The sequence below is a fragment of the Lacerta agilis genome, chromosome 1, assembly GCF_009819535.1.
Source record: "Lacerta agilis isolate rLacAgi1 chromosome 1, rLacAgi1.pri, whole genome shotgun sequence".
Classification (NCBI taxonomy): domain Eukaryota; kingdom Metazoa; phylum Chordata; class Lepidosauria; order Squamata; family Lacertidae; genus Lacerta; species Lacerta agilis.
The window spans coordinates 42,210,275-42,227,429 of NC_046312.1; the positions used below are offsets into that span (position 1 = coordinate 42,210,275).

The following is a 17,155-nucleotide window of genomic DNA, read 5'->3' on the forward strand; positions in this document are numbered from 1 at the left end:
GGGAAAAGAATGCCCCTGGCTTCTACCTCCACCCCTATGGATGGGGTGGGGAGTTGATTCAGTGCGCTCTTAAAGGCTAATTTATGTAATCTGCATTTTCTGAAACAATACGCGAACCCAAACACAGTTATCCTTCAAAATTCCATTCTCTGAATTTTGCACAGCAGTTCCCCAGCCAAGTAGTATGTACAAAAAGGTATGTGCTAGGGTAAAGTGTGCATATGAATGCATGCTTGGAAGAGCACACAGATGCAAACAACAACAACAAAAGAATTTGCAAAGATGCATTGTTGCTATCACAGGAGAAACTTTTATTGGGACTTTTAGCTGGCTGAATGAAAGTTTCAAGGGGATGCTGCTTGGATTTGCAGGAATGAGTATTGGAAAAATACCCTAAAAGTACAATGTTGTCTTGCCCAAAAGAAAACAAAACCCTATAGTACTTTTTGAATTTCTCACTGCTCAGCAAATTGGGTAGTGCATAACAAGGAGAGCATGTAGAGTAATGTGGAACCTTTTTGTTGCTGTTGGTTGTTTCCAATTAGCAAACGTTGACACTTCCAACCAAAATGCAGTACAGAACTCTGAATGAAGTAAGGTTTGCTTACCAGTGGTTTTGTTTTGTTTGTTTCTTTCAGGGGTGAAACGCACTCCTTCTGAAATGAGTGGAGGTGAAGTAAACTTGGGTAAAGACTCGCCTTACAAAACAATTCATTTAACCTACAGTGAGGAGGACTTTGACAAACTACTAAACCTGTGCACCTATAACATCCTCTGTAGCGAAGACCACATCCTCCAGGCCATCCAGCATGCTATACAGAAGAAGAAAAACATTTGGTCTCAGGCTAGAAAGCAATTCTGTCTCCTTGAGCAGGGCACCATTTAGCCCCCAACACTTATATTGTTGGAGGTAATGCTAAGGCATAGTCATACCAAGCAGTTTGCAGTGAACACTAGTGTAGTTCCCACCCTGCCTAGTTTGAACAGGTGGCTTCTTTATTTATTAATAATCCTGTTTTTTGAGCCATGTTCAGGTTCACATACCTGGGTTGTAGCTTGTGAACAATGTGAGGAATATAGCCGGAAGAGCTTCAGGAGGCAATTCTGATGCAACTGGATGACACTCAGTTAAAGTTACCAAGTCAGTGCGTAGCTGATATTGTATTGCAAGGAGTGACATTGTTGATACGTTAATTTGAGAGGAGAGGTCACAGGGATTTGTTTATTATACTTTGAATGGTGACCCTCTGCAACTCTAATGGAAATGAAGGAGATGTGTTGGACTTCAGTACCAATCGAAACTGTGAAGAGCGGAGCTTTCTTGCATCAATTCCACTCTGAGCAATTACGTCATACCATACAGATATTCTTGCTGTTCCTTTGCTAATCACTATTGTTTCCATTCCCTATTCTAAAGAGGATTGACACATTTCAGCTGTGAATAAAAACCACCATTGCTAAAATAATTTAGTATTATAACTTAACGAAACCCATTATAAATATTGGCAATATCGCCTTGTTTGCTGGTATTGCCTCTGTGTTTAGTAAGATCTGTTAGTTAACCATAGTCCAACAAACTCAATCCACAACATGGCTTCTTTTGCTTGTATTTGATCCTTTTTAACCTGAAACTATACCTAAATTTGCCACAATAGAAGTGATTTAGGAGGCAGCTAAATATCTTCTGCAAACACTTACTTGGAGATTTATTGATTAATGAAAGAATCCATACCCATTGAAGCCTAAATACTTTAAAATGTTGCCCACTAGTTGCTGCATTGGAGACAGATATAGTTGATGTATGAGACTCTAGGGCTGGGAATAGCACCTGTCTGATACGCTCAGAAACTGGGTCTGAGACATGCTGTGGTCAGCATTCACAGTGTTAGGCTAGATAGATGAACTGCTAATCTGACTCAATAAATAAATGTAGCTCTTTTGGTGCTTTGAGGCAGCTGATTCTACCAATGTAGTATTTTTTTATATAGACTGGCACTATAATATTGCTATTTGTGCAGCATGGTTGCTTTGATATCCCTCCCCATCAAATCCTGCAAGTCTGTTTGGACTGGCAGAGATCAGCAAAGCCTCTACAGTGGACGCTCGGGTTGCGAATGCAATCCGTGCAGGAGGCGCATTTGCAACCCACAGCATCCATAACCTGCAGCGGCATGTCTGCGCACGCGCAGGTTGTGATTCAGCGCTTCTGCGAGAGTGCCGAAACCCGGAAGTAACCTGTTGCGGTACTTCTGGGTTCGGTGCAGTCCGCAACCCGAAAACGTGCAACCTGAAGCAGCCGTAACCTGAGGTATGACTGTATGTGAATTGTGATGTCAGGTGCCCTGATTCCACATGCCTGGTTCTTTGCTGAGGCAACCTCTTACACACAAGCAGTGCATAGTTGGTGATTATATTTTTGCATGCAAAACCTGCTGGGGGATGCAGTGTCAAACAGTTATGTTGTATAGTTAAAAAGGAAGCCTTCAACTTGTTTGCTGTAAATTGAACATACCCTGTAAAAAGCTGGTTTCCATTGCTTATGAATGCTCTGGAAGATGTTACCATAAACCTGAGGGTAGGCATGTCAGATCCTTAAATAGTGTCAGAAGAATTTTGTCTCCACAGAACATAAAGTATTAAAAACCAGATCTTCAGCTGGAGCAAATTATATCCACTCTTCAGAAATTATTTGGGGTAATATGATTTTTACAGTTTCAGAATCTGGTTCAAAAGTATTTGCATCTCTCATATAAAAGCAAGACCACCCAGAAATGGTACATTTTCATCATCATGTCAAGAAATTTGAAATATAAAGAACAGGGACTTGAGGGACAAAGTATAACCAATTTTGTTCTAAAGCAGTCAAGGTTAAACATTTTGGTGTGTTTTAAATAAAGCATTGCCACATTTAACAAAGGCAAAATGAATAGAAGTGTAAATGTACTGTACTAGGAAGGAACTCAGGAATTTTTATTTTTATTTTTTGCTTTAAGAGTATCTCAGGAATATATGCAGTTACTATGTGGTGACTATAACATCATAATCAAACAGTTGCAACAGTAAATAGTTCATGTGGGGTCAGTTTTATTTAAAGAGGTATATGAAAAAATGTTTCCCATTAGTTTAAACTAGAAAACATCAGTATAAAATTCGGTCTCCATTCTATGTATTATCTAAAACCTAGTTCTCTCTGGAAAACAGTTTCTAAACATTAAAATGAAAGAACGTAAACAGATTCATGCTTTTCTCTTACTATAGTGCATTTTTAATGTACAATCCATGGATGGCAACAGCCTAATGTAAAGGAATGGGCCAGCAGTGGGGAGAGGGGTCCCAATGGCTCTTTGTAGTCACAAAGACCCTTTCACATGCTTAATATGTGAAGGAGGCTTAAGTCTTCCTTTCTTGCAGTACTTCGCTCTAAAAAAATAAGTATGCTGAGGGCAGCCAGTCTATAGTCACTCTTATGGCTTTTCAGTCCATATGGTTTACAGTCTAAAATATATTGGTGCTGAATTATTGACAGTGGCACTGTTTTGTTTTATTTACTTAGTGAAGGCAAGAGGGTGTAGTGAAAAGAAGAACTCAGCACATCCACAGAACTGCAGCACTCTCTTCCATTTGCCACTCTTATTTCTTGCTAAAAAGCTTTTTGAAGACATTCTTCTCTTTCTTTTTCTTCTGCTTTGTGACATCAATCTCTGGCTCTGTTCTCCCTGGGTTCTGGAGAGCGTCTAGGCTCTTGGTTACTTCAGTTTTTGGTTCAGCTTTGGCTCCTGAAAAACTAACCATTGTCAGCACCTGCCTAATCTCAGGAGGAAGCATATTTCACAACCAGGGTGCAACTGCAGAGAAGGCCCTATTATATATTCCTGGAGAACTACCCTTTATTAGGCAACGGTGCAACCAAAAGGGCCTCCAAATGGAAAAGGGAAATTCTTCTACCTGGGATCCTAAAAATCTCGTGCTGGTCAGGATCCTTGTATTCTGAGCCAATAGCCAGCTCCATGTTGCCTACAGAGACTGACAGTAGCTCTCCATGGTTTCAGACAAGGGATTTCCCCCCAGCCTTACCTGACTATGCTAGGGATCGAACCTGGGCTCCTTTTATGCAAAAATACCACTGAGCTATTGCCTTTCCCCATCACACTAAAAAGCTGCCGTGACACACTCCTGGAAAAATAACCACCCATCAATGTGACACCCTGCGCCAAATTCTATGTCTGATCTCCCTGGGTTGCCACTACTCAAGGAGCAGAAGCAGAATTTATAAAGGTAAAAACAAGGGGCTATCAGGCCTTACACTACAGCATCTGCTAAATCAACTTGACTCCTATTCTGGTGATTTAGGAGTTGTTGTTTTGGAAGTGACACAGCATGTTACAGAGCTGCTTTACTGAATGCCTTGCAGGCTCAGTCAGTGGGTGATTTGTCTGTGTTTGACATACATCCCTGGGGAAAGGCCAAATATGCAATGAGAACAAGGAGGAATTTCACACAGAGGCGTGTAATTGGAGCAGATTCCTCAGTTCATTATTCCAACCCCCTAAGAATTTGATACATTTCCTAGCCAAACCTGTTTTTTCACTTGATTCCTCCTAATTTATAACCTCACATTTTAACAAACATTTCCCATGGACTATATCATTTTCTTAGTTGATACATTCCACACCTCCTCAGGGACAAAACAGAGATGGAGAGTGGATGTGTGTTTAAATGTACAAGTGGTGTTAAACCAAAATTAATATATGCACAATATGAGAGCAACCACCCCTTCAGGCTGATGTTTATGAATTGTATTATTGTATCTCAAGTTACCCAGAAAATTGCCCCCTTCTGCCTTACTGCAGTTAAACTTTACCTTGGACTCCTTGATCCAGAGTTCCTTCCTTTCCTCCATTAGGATAAGGCTGTGTTTTGTGATAGCTTTGAGGACGATCTGATAGACTGGACATCAACAGTGTTATTGGAATGGACTCCACAGAGTGCACAGAAGAAGCATCTGAAATGAGTTATTAACACATCTTTAATGGTCCTGTGGCTGGGTAAAGCTACCATCAAAACTCTAGAAATATTTATAGATCACTATTGATTTCTTCAAGTCACGAATAAGGGCTTGAAGAAATCTGTTGACTTGGGACTGCTGGGAGGTTATCAAGCCTTTAGCACAGAGCTTTCCAAACTTTTCATGTTGATGACACACTTTTTAGACATGCATCATTTCACTAGACAGTAATTCCGTTTTACTAACAAACCAGAGGTTAAACTAACCCCTTTCCAGTGCCTTGAGGAGCATAAGGAGCACTCATGCAACACACTTACACACTGCAGGTGACACACGAATGTCGCGACACACAGTTTGGAAAGGTCTGCTCTAGCAGGCTACAGTATGCATCTGACGAGCTCTGTTCACCAAGGTGGATTATAAATTGGGGAGGCCTGACCTAGATAAAGTACAGTTCACATCTCCTAATTGAATGAATAATTTATCCTACACTTCTCTATTACTCTCCACCACCTTTTGAATATTTTCATAATGAGAGAAGATATGAAAACTGATAATAGATTAATAATAATGCTTTTTATTCCCTTTATGGAATCCAGAAGAAGTCTGTATCTCAAATTTATGTATGTACCATGAATAAAACAATTAATCTGTGCACTTGACTGGTAAGAAGTTTGTATACTGCTATGGTCAATGGTCAAAATATCGTCAAAATATTAGGTTAGTAAACTGGATTATACTATATGGAAGAAGAATATGGTGTATTTTTATATGTAAGCTGCCTTGAGTTCCTGTCACGGAGAAATATATAAATAAACATACAACAACAACAGCAACATTACACAGCATATTTTCATTTCTATATTATGTATTTCCCCCTCTTAGGCGTATTTATATATTTTTAATAAAAGAAAAAATGTTCCAGTATTACCAGAATCTTCAGAATCCTGAGTAAAGTTTATATTAAAATCCTGTATCAATTCTCCTGATTCCTGGGGATTTCCAACAGGCTTTTTTTCTTTTGCAACTTTGAAGGAAGGTGTTCTCCTATCAAGAACCCGTATTAAACATATTAGCTTTCCTTTACTCAAAACTTAGATAACAAATACAAGTTTAAATTACTTTCAGTATATCACACCCTTAACTGTAAATATATTAAGGGGAACTCACAAGAAACAAAACAAAGAACCACCAATCATTTTGCCACAAGTCCTGTAGAGGTGTCATGGAGGGGATGGCCTGATCCAGAGGAAGAATGGGCAGAGATTTCAGTGAGGTATTTTGCAGAAGTAAGTGCTGGTTTTAAGACACTGGCATTCCTCATCCTAATAATATCCACCAGCATAATTTCCAGCAACATCTAAGAGCCTTCCATGCTTACCTTTTGCCCAGTGTTTTCTAGGCACAGGCCTGCGCTTTAAAGTGCTGTCTTGTTTTGTTTTTGCCCCAGTGCTTTCCCCGTGAAAACATACTTTTTAACAAGAATCGGAACAAACAGCAATTCAGATTTCCAGCACATTGCTGTTTGCTCTGATTCAGTGGAAGAGAGTGGGCTTTTGCAGTGAAAGTACCGGGGGGGGGGGGAGTGCTGAAACGTGGCACTAAAGCATGGACTTGTGCCCAGAAATGTGGCACAAAAAAGAAGTCTGGATGACCCCTACCTACAGTGGTACCTCGGGTTACAGACGCTTCAGGTTACAGACTCCGCTAACCCAGAAATAGTACCTCAGGTTAAGAACTTTGCTTCATGATGAGAACAGAAATTGCGTGGTGGCGGCGCGGTGGCAGCAGCGGGAGGCCCCATTAGCTAAAGTGGTACCTCAGGTTAAGAACAGTTTCAGGTTAAGAAAGGACCTCTGGAACAAATTAAGTTCTTAACCAGAGGTACCACTGTACTGTATTGTCATCATTTCTGACAGGAGTGTTTATAAGATGCAGAGGCATATCTATGCCGTAAAAAACAATCTATGTTACTTAGGTTACTGCAGCCTTTACAAAGATGATGGATAAGTAACATTTGACACGACATATACAAAATCAGTGTGTACCTGAGAAGCAGACTTTTGGTAATCTCCTTGTTGGCAGAACTTCCAGCTGCAGAGATCCAAGGTTTTATCTGAGGCCTTGTTGCATTTGTAGTTGCTAGAAGTTCATTCCGTAGAGAACGCAGGCTGTTATGGTGGCCTTGTGGAACGCAAGTAAAAAATATAATATGGATGAAAGATAATTAATACGAAGGGTTAGTTTTTAAATCCAATATTGCTCCTGAGATACAGCCCTTATCCAGACTTCTTATCTTCAGTCAGAAAAGCTTCTGCTCTTTGTGCAGAAGGTCCCTGATTCAATCTTTGGCATCTCCAGGTAGCGCTGTGATAACTTCCGCTCTGAAATCCTGAAAGTTGCTAGTCAGTATAGATAAAACTGAGCTGGATAGACCAATGGTTTGATTTGGCATAAGGCAGATTTCTATGTTGTAACAGACTCTGGAGTACTTCAGTATGTGTGTCTTTTGCTTGTCTAATTATGCACCTCTGTTGATGCATCTTGTGGGAATGTCACATGGGCAGAAATAGGGAAATGCTGCATAAAATGAATCAAACAGCCTTACCTAATGTAGTCCACAGTGCTTGCACCCAGCCTTCCATTAGCTTCTGAGAAGGTGCTGCAAAGTAGTACTCTGATCCATCACTCAACCTGTAAGTCACAGATTGAAGGACTGAGTTCTGGGGTAGCCTTTCCCAATAAGTTATGTACTGTATAGGAAAACCCAGAATTCTCTTCTTTTGATTTCAATTGGATTTTTATTTTGAGATAAAGTTAAGGATGCAGACAACAAAAAGGACGACTAATATGCAATGATACAAAAAGATCACTAATTTCTGCAGTTTCGTTGGGATACAGGGAATGACATTCAAATTAGTCTAGATACAGAGATGCATGTTTTAGATTGTGTGGGACAACCAACCTCATTTAACCAACATGGAGTAAACTGTCATGCCGGGCTTAGTGAAGTCACTCCCTCTCACCTTGAGAGAAGGGGAATCAATAACTTAGGAACTTTCATTACTGTGACTAAGTCAAGTTTTGCTGCCTGTGCAACTTTTCCTGAACGCTGTATGGAAAAGCTAATGAATTTGACCTTTGGAGAATTTGTAAGTAAACAATTTTTAACTTACCAAACACGTGGTCTTTTTCTTTGCTAGGGGAAATGGGGAACTTTGGGAGGGACTCAGAAGGGGAGATTTTAAAGGTCTAACAGCCTATATTTCCTTGCTTTACTTTGCTGCATGTTTTGTGATTTTCTGGGGTTCTCTCACCAAACAGTACTTGCCCAAAACTTGGATCTTTGCATCACCGACTTTATTTACCTTAGGCTGAAGGCATGTTCTTTCCTAGAATACTCCATCAACTTCTCACACTTGGCTCCAGCAATACTAAGTGATGAAATTGGAGTTGTATTCTGGCAAGGTAGAAGAAGAGTTGATAACCAAAAACTTTCAATCCTATTTTTTCTGATTTAAACACTTACTCATCCTGTATAGCTGGGGTGTCAACATTGCAGGAAAAGTTTCGTTGAAAAATTGCTCATCATTCACTATGACAGTTTATCCACACTTCTGCTTGTCCTGTGCCTAGAAAGCATGGTCTGAGTGGTTTCCTGCTTGACCCATGCTTTCTAGGCATGGGTCTGAGCAGGTTCCCCCTTGTTCTGCTCCTTTCCTAGGGAAAACCTGCTCTTTAACTCTAAATAGGGGCAAACACCAATATGGAGAAACCCACATTGACATTAGGTCCTATGGAGCACTAAAGAGCAGTTTTCCCTGAGGGAAAACAGTAGTGTCAATAAGCCCTCAATGTTCCTTTGTAATATGCAGGGGAACATCTGGTACCTCCCAGGGCCTGTTCTCCATATATGTGGAGTGACAGTGAGGCATAGTGGACTAATCCTGAATATGCCACAAAACCTACTTTAGCACAAAGGAGTGTATTGGCATATAAACTGATATGGAAGGGAACATTAAAAGCAGAAAGTTTGAAAGCCACTGCTGTAGGGTTATATGCCAATATCACATTTCCCTGCACTAACAAATGACCAAGTATCATAACCTCACTGGCTCTGTCTGCCTGTACCATGTATCATCACTTACAACACTGAAAATTGTTGGGGGCACGGTCCAGCTCCTATTTTTAAAGGGACGGATTTCTGAATCTTGCTGGCCGAAGATATATTTATCTACAACTTGTGACCAGCTAATATACCAAAGATGAATACTACCTCACCTTCAAGGTAGATTTCTGTTGCTCAGTATTTCTTTGCCAGGAATGTGGGTTTTTAGCGTATGTGTGTGTGTGTGAATTAGAAGACATTTTGGCATGTATGTAGCACATAAAATACCAAATACTACTAATAACAACACAGTCTTTAATAAGAACTGAAATATGGTAACACAAATTACCTGTAATGCTTCCTTTTCATCTTTATAGATGTCAAGTTTTTGTCTTCCAAGTTTAACATAATATCTGTTCCAAGCTCTTGTCATTGGCTACAAAAGTCATAAAATAAAGTCAACCACCTATTATCTCTAAACATCAACTGCACTGCTTATTACTGAATCATTGGGGGGTTATTCAATGCGGGTGGCACTGTGGTCTAAACCACAGAGCCTAGGGCTTGCCGATCAGAAGGTTGGCGGTTCGAATCCCCGTGACGGGGTGAGCTCCCGTTGCTTGGTCCCTGCTCCTGCCCACCTAGCAGTTCGAAAGCACGCTGTATAAGTAGATAAATAGGTACCGCTCCGGCGGGAAGGTAAACGGCGTTTCCGTGCGCTGCTCTGGTTTGCCAGAAGCGGCTTAGTCATGCTGGCGACATGACCCGGAAGTTGTACGCCGGCTCCCTTGGCCAATAAAGCGAGATGAACGGTCAGGGGTCTCTTTACCTTTACCTTTATTCATCACTTCATGGTTTGCTTTTACTCCAGTTACATTCATCTAATGTTTTGTATAGTGTTTTGTTTTTTGCCTCACTTTCCTCAACCATGCAGCTGGATAGTAGGATACGCTTTGCAATAGCTGAGCTATACAGTTTAGGAAGAGAGTCTTGTAAGGCAGGGATGCAGAACCTATGGCCTTCCAGATGTTGTTGGACTCCAGCTGCCATTGTTCTTAACCATTGGATGTGCTGACTAGGCCTGATGGAAGTTGGAATCCAACATCTGGAAGGCTGCAGATTCCCTTTCCTGGTTGTAAGGACCAAACTTCTCCACAAATTATTAAACATATAGTAATTAACATGGGAAAAGGTGAGATTTCCAAAGGTGTTAAAAATCTGAAATATTTTAATCCTCTTTGAGCTTTAAAATGCATCAGTATGAAAAGGGTAAGTAAGAGAATGAAACAAAATCAATGGGATTTTTTGGAACTAGCTCTATCAATGTCATGTGAACCAATCAATGTGATGTGAACCTAATGTGATGAGGCTACTTAGGATGTAGGCAAAGGGGGAAAAAATGGGATGTGGAAAGACTGGGTAAAAGATGGGTGGAGCAGTATTCAACTAAACAATCAAACCAGCAGAATGACTTCTGCTTGCACAATGGGACTTCCCTCCTTGCCCCACGTGCCCCCAACTTCTTTTCTGGGGTTTCTCCCAACCTTCTGGAGAATATTTAGGAACCGTTGGGGAGGAGGGGAAAAGTCCTGATGCAAAATCCTTCTGCCCATGGAATAAGAAGAAAATGAGGAAGGAGGGAAAATCTCAGGAAGGGATGGGTGCATGGGCATTAGCAAGGGTAATTCCACAAGCATTATATCAAGTGTTATCTTGATTTCCCCCCACCCAAGAATCCCTGTTACATTACAATCACCTCAAAAGGGGAAAGAAGATTAGGCTAACATTCTTTGCCTTTAGTGAGCCTGTTCTGTTTATATATTATCTCATCTTTCCCTTGGCAGTTCAACTTATGGTTACCTGTCTTCTTCCAGGAAGAATCTGGTCCCTCTTTTCTAGGAAACCCTCCATGCTCTGGTGATTTGTAGGAACCTGGAATCCACAAGGCAATTTCAGAGATCTTAAATTGGTTTGAAGAATGCTTGATTATAGCACTAATTAATATCCCATAGTTAAGGGCCACTTCATGTATTACAGATTTATCAGCTGCCAGTGAGTATTTGGTGTGTCCAGTAGCCCCCCCTTTAATTTCTAATATAGAAAAAACAAATTATAGATTTATGTAGCTTTCATTTAGTGTAGGGGTTGCAGTGGGTGCAGATAAATGGCAACCTACCTGAAAAGCAGATTCTGATCTCTGAGGAGGTAAATCAAAGGATGGCAAAGTTGGGTAAATGTCAAATGATTCACTCCTGGGCACAGTCCTCACTTTTTTGGTTTCTACATCACAGAGAGTGCCATCATTTGCGTTTTTCATATTTGATGGTTTGAAATCACTAGCGTGTGGTACCACCAAATCATCGTCGGTTGGCTGGATTTTTAGGTCAGAGGGTAATGAGGGCACCAAAGAAATCTGAGTTCCTAGATCTGAATTTTGTAGGCTAAGCGACACTGGTGAAGGAGGAGAACTGACATGGCTGGAGTCAGTCAACATTAGATCTTCTCCAAGGCCACATTTGTGCAAATTCTCTTTGGACTTTTGTGTAGGAGAGACACCACATTCTAGGGGAATCCTCAACGTGTCCGTAGAAGATATAGATGGCAATGGTTGAGTACGTTTCGGATCAAGATGTTTTGTGTGAGATGTTCTCCTGTCTGAATGTCTTCTTCTTAGAGAGGGAACCTTGATCACTTTCCCTTTCTCTTGTTGTCCACTCTCCTTAGCATCAATTTGTTTCAGTAGTTTCAGTTCCCTCTGAAAGAAACAAAAAGTGTACCTGAATGAAAATGAAGTCAAAAAAACAAGTAGTTGTGAGCCATGGACATACCTGCCATGGATACTACTAAATATGAGGTGAAACCTGCAAGATCAGGCTATAATTTGGTCTCTGGGCAGGTATACGGGTGTGTTGGATAAATCTGTCAGTTTTGGTTTCTCATTTGCTCCATTACCACATTAGTTTGCACCTTTTTAAAAATAATGTTCACAATATAATTTGTCTGCATGTTTGCATGCCCTTCTCCTAATATATTATCACATTTGTAAGCAATTTCCCCCTCATATAACACCTTTTGGTATGCTTTCACTGTACATATTTTTTAAATACACTTTCCCCCAATATATGATTTTTGTACCTATATTTTATTTGGGAAACTACAAAAGAGAAAGCAGGAAATGCCCAGCAAGGCGTCTGGTAGCAGATGTATTTCCTCACCATGTTTGCTCTTTCAATTCCCCCCTTTTACTGCCTTGACCTCCCTTGGCTGTTATATACACCTAGGGAGAGGCTGAGGATACCCGAGGGCTATGCATCTTAACAAGAAACTCAGCTGCAAAACCACAGGGTCCCAGTCTCTATTGGGAAAGGTAATGAGAGGTATCGATATCATTTGCCTTTGTGCAACATGGCCTGCCCCAGGAAGCATCCCCCAGCTTCTGTTACATTACCTTTGTCTTTCTGTTCAGCTGTGCAAATTTCTCCTCTTGGGCCTTTAGAATTTTTTCAAAATCTTGATGTTTCCTCAAGAGGTTCTCCACATCAGAGACTGAATGCTGGGGATGGAAGCAGATCAACAGAGGCAACCATTTAATACAGAAATACCACGAGAGAAGTGTTGTCAATGATGGGAAACGGAAGAGGCTGAGATTGTTCAAAGTTGGTTGAGGGAATGAAGCTTCATTTGAAATTGACGAGGCTCGTCTGACATTTTAAGTTTCCTCATTAAAGGGGCTGCATCTTGATCTTGAACATTTTGGAGGCAATAATATTTGGGCATTTGCTCATGCCATGTGGCCGGAAGATTCAGTCATTGTCTACAATCACAGTTTCCGTTGTACTAAGTATTACGCAACATACACATAAGCTGCAGCCCTGTGCCATGATATATTCCGAACACTGGCGGACGAAGAGGAGTGCGGGGGGACTGGCCCGCCCCCGGGAACACGATCCCGGTGGGATGCCATCATGGGTGCCCCTTGCCCATGCTGGGTGCCCCACCCCCAGGACACGTGCCAGCACCGCCCCTGCCTGCTCTCCGCCCCCCCCCCCGGTGCTGGAGCATGACACCACTGATTCCAAAGGTGTTTTTTCATGCTGTAGGACAGTGGGGGCTAGCCATTTGTGGTCTATGGGTCACATTCACCCTTGACAATGGACCACATTTCAGCAGAGGACATGGTGACCTCACAGTGCCATATGTGCGCTTGCCTGCGTGCGCACACACACACACCGCACTGTAGGCTATCTATTTTAACATTTTTCTTTTTAGCATTTGGGGGGAGCAGAAACATTTGCACAGCGAGCTGGAGTAGACCCCCCCGTGCTGGGAATTAGCCTAGCAATTGCCTTGTGCTATGCTAAGCAGGCTGTGTATCCAGAAAAGCATTTAAGTTTATGTTAACCGAACTCACCCCATAGCTAGGATCTGATAGAAAACCCTCCTTGGTTGTCATCCAAGCTTCAGCTAGGTCCAGCTCTCTTCTCAGTAACTGGATCTCCCAGTTTTCCTCGTACAAATCCTTCTTCATGTCCCAGCATTCCCGCACCATTCTCATTAGCTCCAACAGTTCTGAGAGCTTCTCTTCAATCTGCAGTAATAGTAGTAAATAAATAAATAATAATAATAATAATACTAATAATTTTTTACTTATACCCTGCCCATCGGGCCAGGCCTCCCCAGCCACTCTGGGTGGCTTTCAACAGCATATTAAAAATATAGTAAATATCAAACATTAAAAACTTCCCTAAACAGGGAACAACTCCCAATTCCCAAGATTTAAATTGAAGGAAGGGTGGGGAAAGATAAAGGAACTGAACATTTTTATTTGGCATTCACAAGGTAGACTGGATGTATGACCTCCCCTTGTGTCCATTTGGAAAGTATGGTTTTGTATTTTGCATAACCACAGAATGTTATTTACTAATCAACTTTCTGTCAAAAGGCACCCAAAGTAATGTGCAATAAAAAACAATAGATTAAAACAAATGAATCAACCAAATATCAGTAGATACCGGAAAGATAAAACAACTCTATTGTCAAAAAACACCACCACAAAGGTTCCAGTTAAAATGTTCTCTTGAATTAACAGCGTGCCCAAAAGTACCGGTAAGTCTAAACAGCAGACACAAAAGTAAGTTGTACAGTGGTCTAGAGTTTGGATTTGGATTTGATAACCCGCTTTATCACTACTCGAAGGAGTCTCAAAGCGGCTAACATTCTCCTTTCCCTTCCTCCCCCACAACAAACACTCTGTGAGGTGAGTGGGGCTGAGAGACTTCAGAAAAGTGGGACTAGCCCAAGGTCACCCAGCAGCTGCATGTGGAGGAGCGGAGACACGAACCCGGTTCCCCAGATTATGGGTCTACTGCTCTTAACCACTACACCACACTGGCACCACGTCTAGCATACCTCTTTAGGGAAGCTGCCACTAAGAAACGCCTGCATGTTTACTATTTACATGTGGCACTCTTTAAATTGCTATTGTTCTTATTAGCAGGATTAATCTATTAAAAATGAAAATGGATTCAAGAAGAGCAAGAATGATGGGAGTTGTATCCCTACAACACCTGGAGAGCCACCCTTGCTTTACGCAGTCTGTAAAACAGACTTTGGGCACCTTTATTCATCCAGACAAATTTCAAACATAGCAATTTTTTCAGTGAAACTGCATGTGCCTGGAACACACAACATTGCATGCAGTAAAAAAAAAACACCTTATGCACACAAGCTGCCCAAGCTATCCTATTTATAAAGAATGCTTTTTTCCTAAGCCCGCCATGCACTTTCAGGTTTGCTGGTTGGGTAAGACAAGCCCATCTGTTCTCCTGCTCTGCGAGTAGCATTTATTTTTATTTTTAAAACAGAAACAGAAACACAGTGGGGTTCCGTAAAGTGACGTCCATAACAGCAACAGGATCTTTTAACAAATTCTGAAGATGTTCTTACCCCCATGATCTGCAGATCTCCTTACAAATTATACACAAGGCAAGTCGGGTATCATTGTAAAGGTCAGTGTATGAAGTTACATAGATATCAAGACCGTGGGGTGCTTTTCAAATGAAGCTCTCTCCTCTTCCCCCTTCCCTAATAGTCTGCAAAGGACCACATGTCTGAGGAAGCCCCCAAGGCCCTTAAACTCGACCTGTTTGCTCCGTATCATGTTGCGCTTCTGCTCCGCTCAACACAGCTTCTGCTTTTAGATCACAAGATCGTAGTTTTACTAATTTGGCTTTTATTTCTTTTTGAAGTCGCGCCTAAGTAGCCAAGAGAACCTTACCCACTTCACCCATATTTTATCCTCCTTGCAATAACCCCAAACAGAAGGGAAGGCTTGCAAGATAGTGTGATATGTGTTCAAGTTCACTCTGGGAGCTGCTGTTGCTGAGAATAAATTTGAACTTGGCTCTTCCATGTTGTGTGGCTGAGGCTGCCAACTCCAAAGTACACACATCCACATCATGTATAAAGCACAAGAGCAAGATTTGCTGTAGCAATTTTAGATTTCATTGACAAACTAGATTTAAAAAAATCTAAAGACCTAAAGCAAATTACCGGTAGTGCTAAAGAGAGTCCCCTCCCAGGCTAATTGCAGCATGGAGGGTATTTTTAATCACACTTGTGGTTGAGGATTGAAGTCCTGAGCAATGGTGGAGGAAGCCTCCGTGCTGCCCGGGGCGGCGGGGCGGAGGCACCCCCTGGGGGTGGGGCATCATGACGCAAGCGTTGTGACGCCACGGTGCGTCGGATGCACTGCACATGCCCGGAATGCGTAGTGGATCCAACTGGTGCTGCTGCAAGCCGGCGAGTGAGCGGCAGGTCAGGCAGCCCCACAACCCGCCACTCGATCGCCAGCTCACCGCAGGAGCAGCAGCACCAGCTGGATGCATCTGGCCAGCACTGCTGCAAGCCGGTGAGCGAGCGGTGGGTCATGGGGCTGCCCCGTCCGTAAAGAAGCATGGGCGGGGTGCCGGGTGGTGGAGGAGGGGCTGGGGAGTGTCACCCCCCTCCCCTGGAACCCAGGGCGGAGTGCCCCCTACGCCCTGCCCTTCCTACGCCACTGGTCCTGAGGTCCGGATGAAAATCGGTATTCCTGCACTCAGTACTGCATTTGAAAAAAAAAACTGGACACAGTTGTTAGCTATGCTGTTTAAAACATCTAGTTATGTCTCAGCTGTGTTTTGGAGGCACAGCAGGAGGTCGGGGACAAAATATTTCCCCTTGATGGAAGGGCTGGTTTGAAGGTACCTGGCATATCTGGTCTGGGTAACATGGGCTCCTGGATGAGAGGGAGAATTCATTCTGGAGACAGTACTATAGGATAGGGTTCTTGATCATGCAGCCTGCTCAAACCATTTGAGAGATGGGCCACATTATGTGTTCCTTGGCCCTTTTCAGTATCCCGAGTTGCTGTTCCCAACTAATTTCTTCTCAATCAGTTCATTCAATAATATCTAACCCACCAATAGCTTACCTCTATGGACATAAAGTGCCCAGCCTTCAATAGGTTGTTTCCGGCTTGTTCCAAGTCTTCGTATTTCAGCCATCGCATCTCTATATCATGCTTGTGTTCCTCATGGCGTTTAATAAGCAGCTCAGCACCAAGAAGATCATTGGCCAGTTCCTCGGAAATAATCAAGGCTTGCATTTCCTTGGCCCAGGCCCTAAAGGAGTTAACCAAAAGGGAAGCTCTGAGCACCAATATTTTTGCCACAAATAAAAGTGGAAGGATTCAATTAATTCAAAGGGCAGGTGGAAGTTTTTTCATTCACAACATTAGTGTACACACAATAGCTTTTTATAGTACTTAAAGTGCATCCAAACAATTCTCAGAGGGATTATGGCAGCTCAGAATGGTGCTAAAATGGTTTGTGACAGTGGCGGAGGAAGCCACTTGGCCGCCCGGGGCAGCAAACGACGCACATCAGGACGGACTGCGCATGCGCAGTCCTCCATGCTGGCGCTGCTGCTCCCGTGGCGACCTTGCGAGCCGAGTGCGAAAAGCAGCACAGACAGGGCAGCCCCACGAGTTTGTGATCAACCAT

The 17,155-nt window shown here is 42.3% G+C and overlaps 2 protein-coding genes across 2 annotated transcripts in view; one reads left to right on the forward strand and one right to left on the reverse strand.

Annotated features, from left to right (window-relative positions):
* LOC117044994 (cytosolic phospholipase A2 beta-like) overlaps window positions 1–1,663 on the forward strand; it is a 40,386-nt gene extending 38,723 nt beyond the window's left edge. The window contains exon 20 of the mRNA XM_033145791.1: window positions 639–1,663. Coding sequence (XP_033001682.1) covers window positions 639–886 — 248 coding nt within the window. The 3' untranslated portion in view covers window positions 887–1,663. The remainder of the gene's footprint in view (window positions 1–638) is intronic.
* Window positions 1,664–3,080: 1,417 nt separating this feature from the next.
* Window positions 3,081–17,155, reverse strand: part of LOC117045005 (spectrin beta chain, non-erythrocytic 5-like) — an 87,673-nt gene continuing 73,598 nt past the window's right edge. Inside the window, 12 exon segments of the mRNA XM_033145800.1 lie at window positions 3,081–3,776; window positions 4,862–5,002; window positions 5,937–6,052; window positions 7,054–7,189; window positions 7,614–7,699; window positions 8,374–8,465; window positions 9,463–9,549; window positions 10,974–11,045; window positions 11,290–11,868; window positions 12,562–12,666; window positions 13,525–13,701; window positions 16,585–16,774. Coding sequence (XP_033001691.1) covers window positions 3,631–3,776; window positions 4,862–5,002; window positions 5,937–6,052; window positions 7,054–7,189; window positions 7,614–7,699; window positions 8,374–8,465; window positions 9,463–9,549; window positions 10,974–11,045; window positions 11,290–11,868; window positions 12,562–12,666; window positions 13,525–13,701; window positions 16,585–16,774 — 1,927 coding nt within the window. The 3' untranslated portion in view covers window positions 3,081–3,630.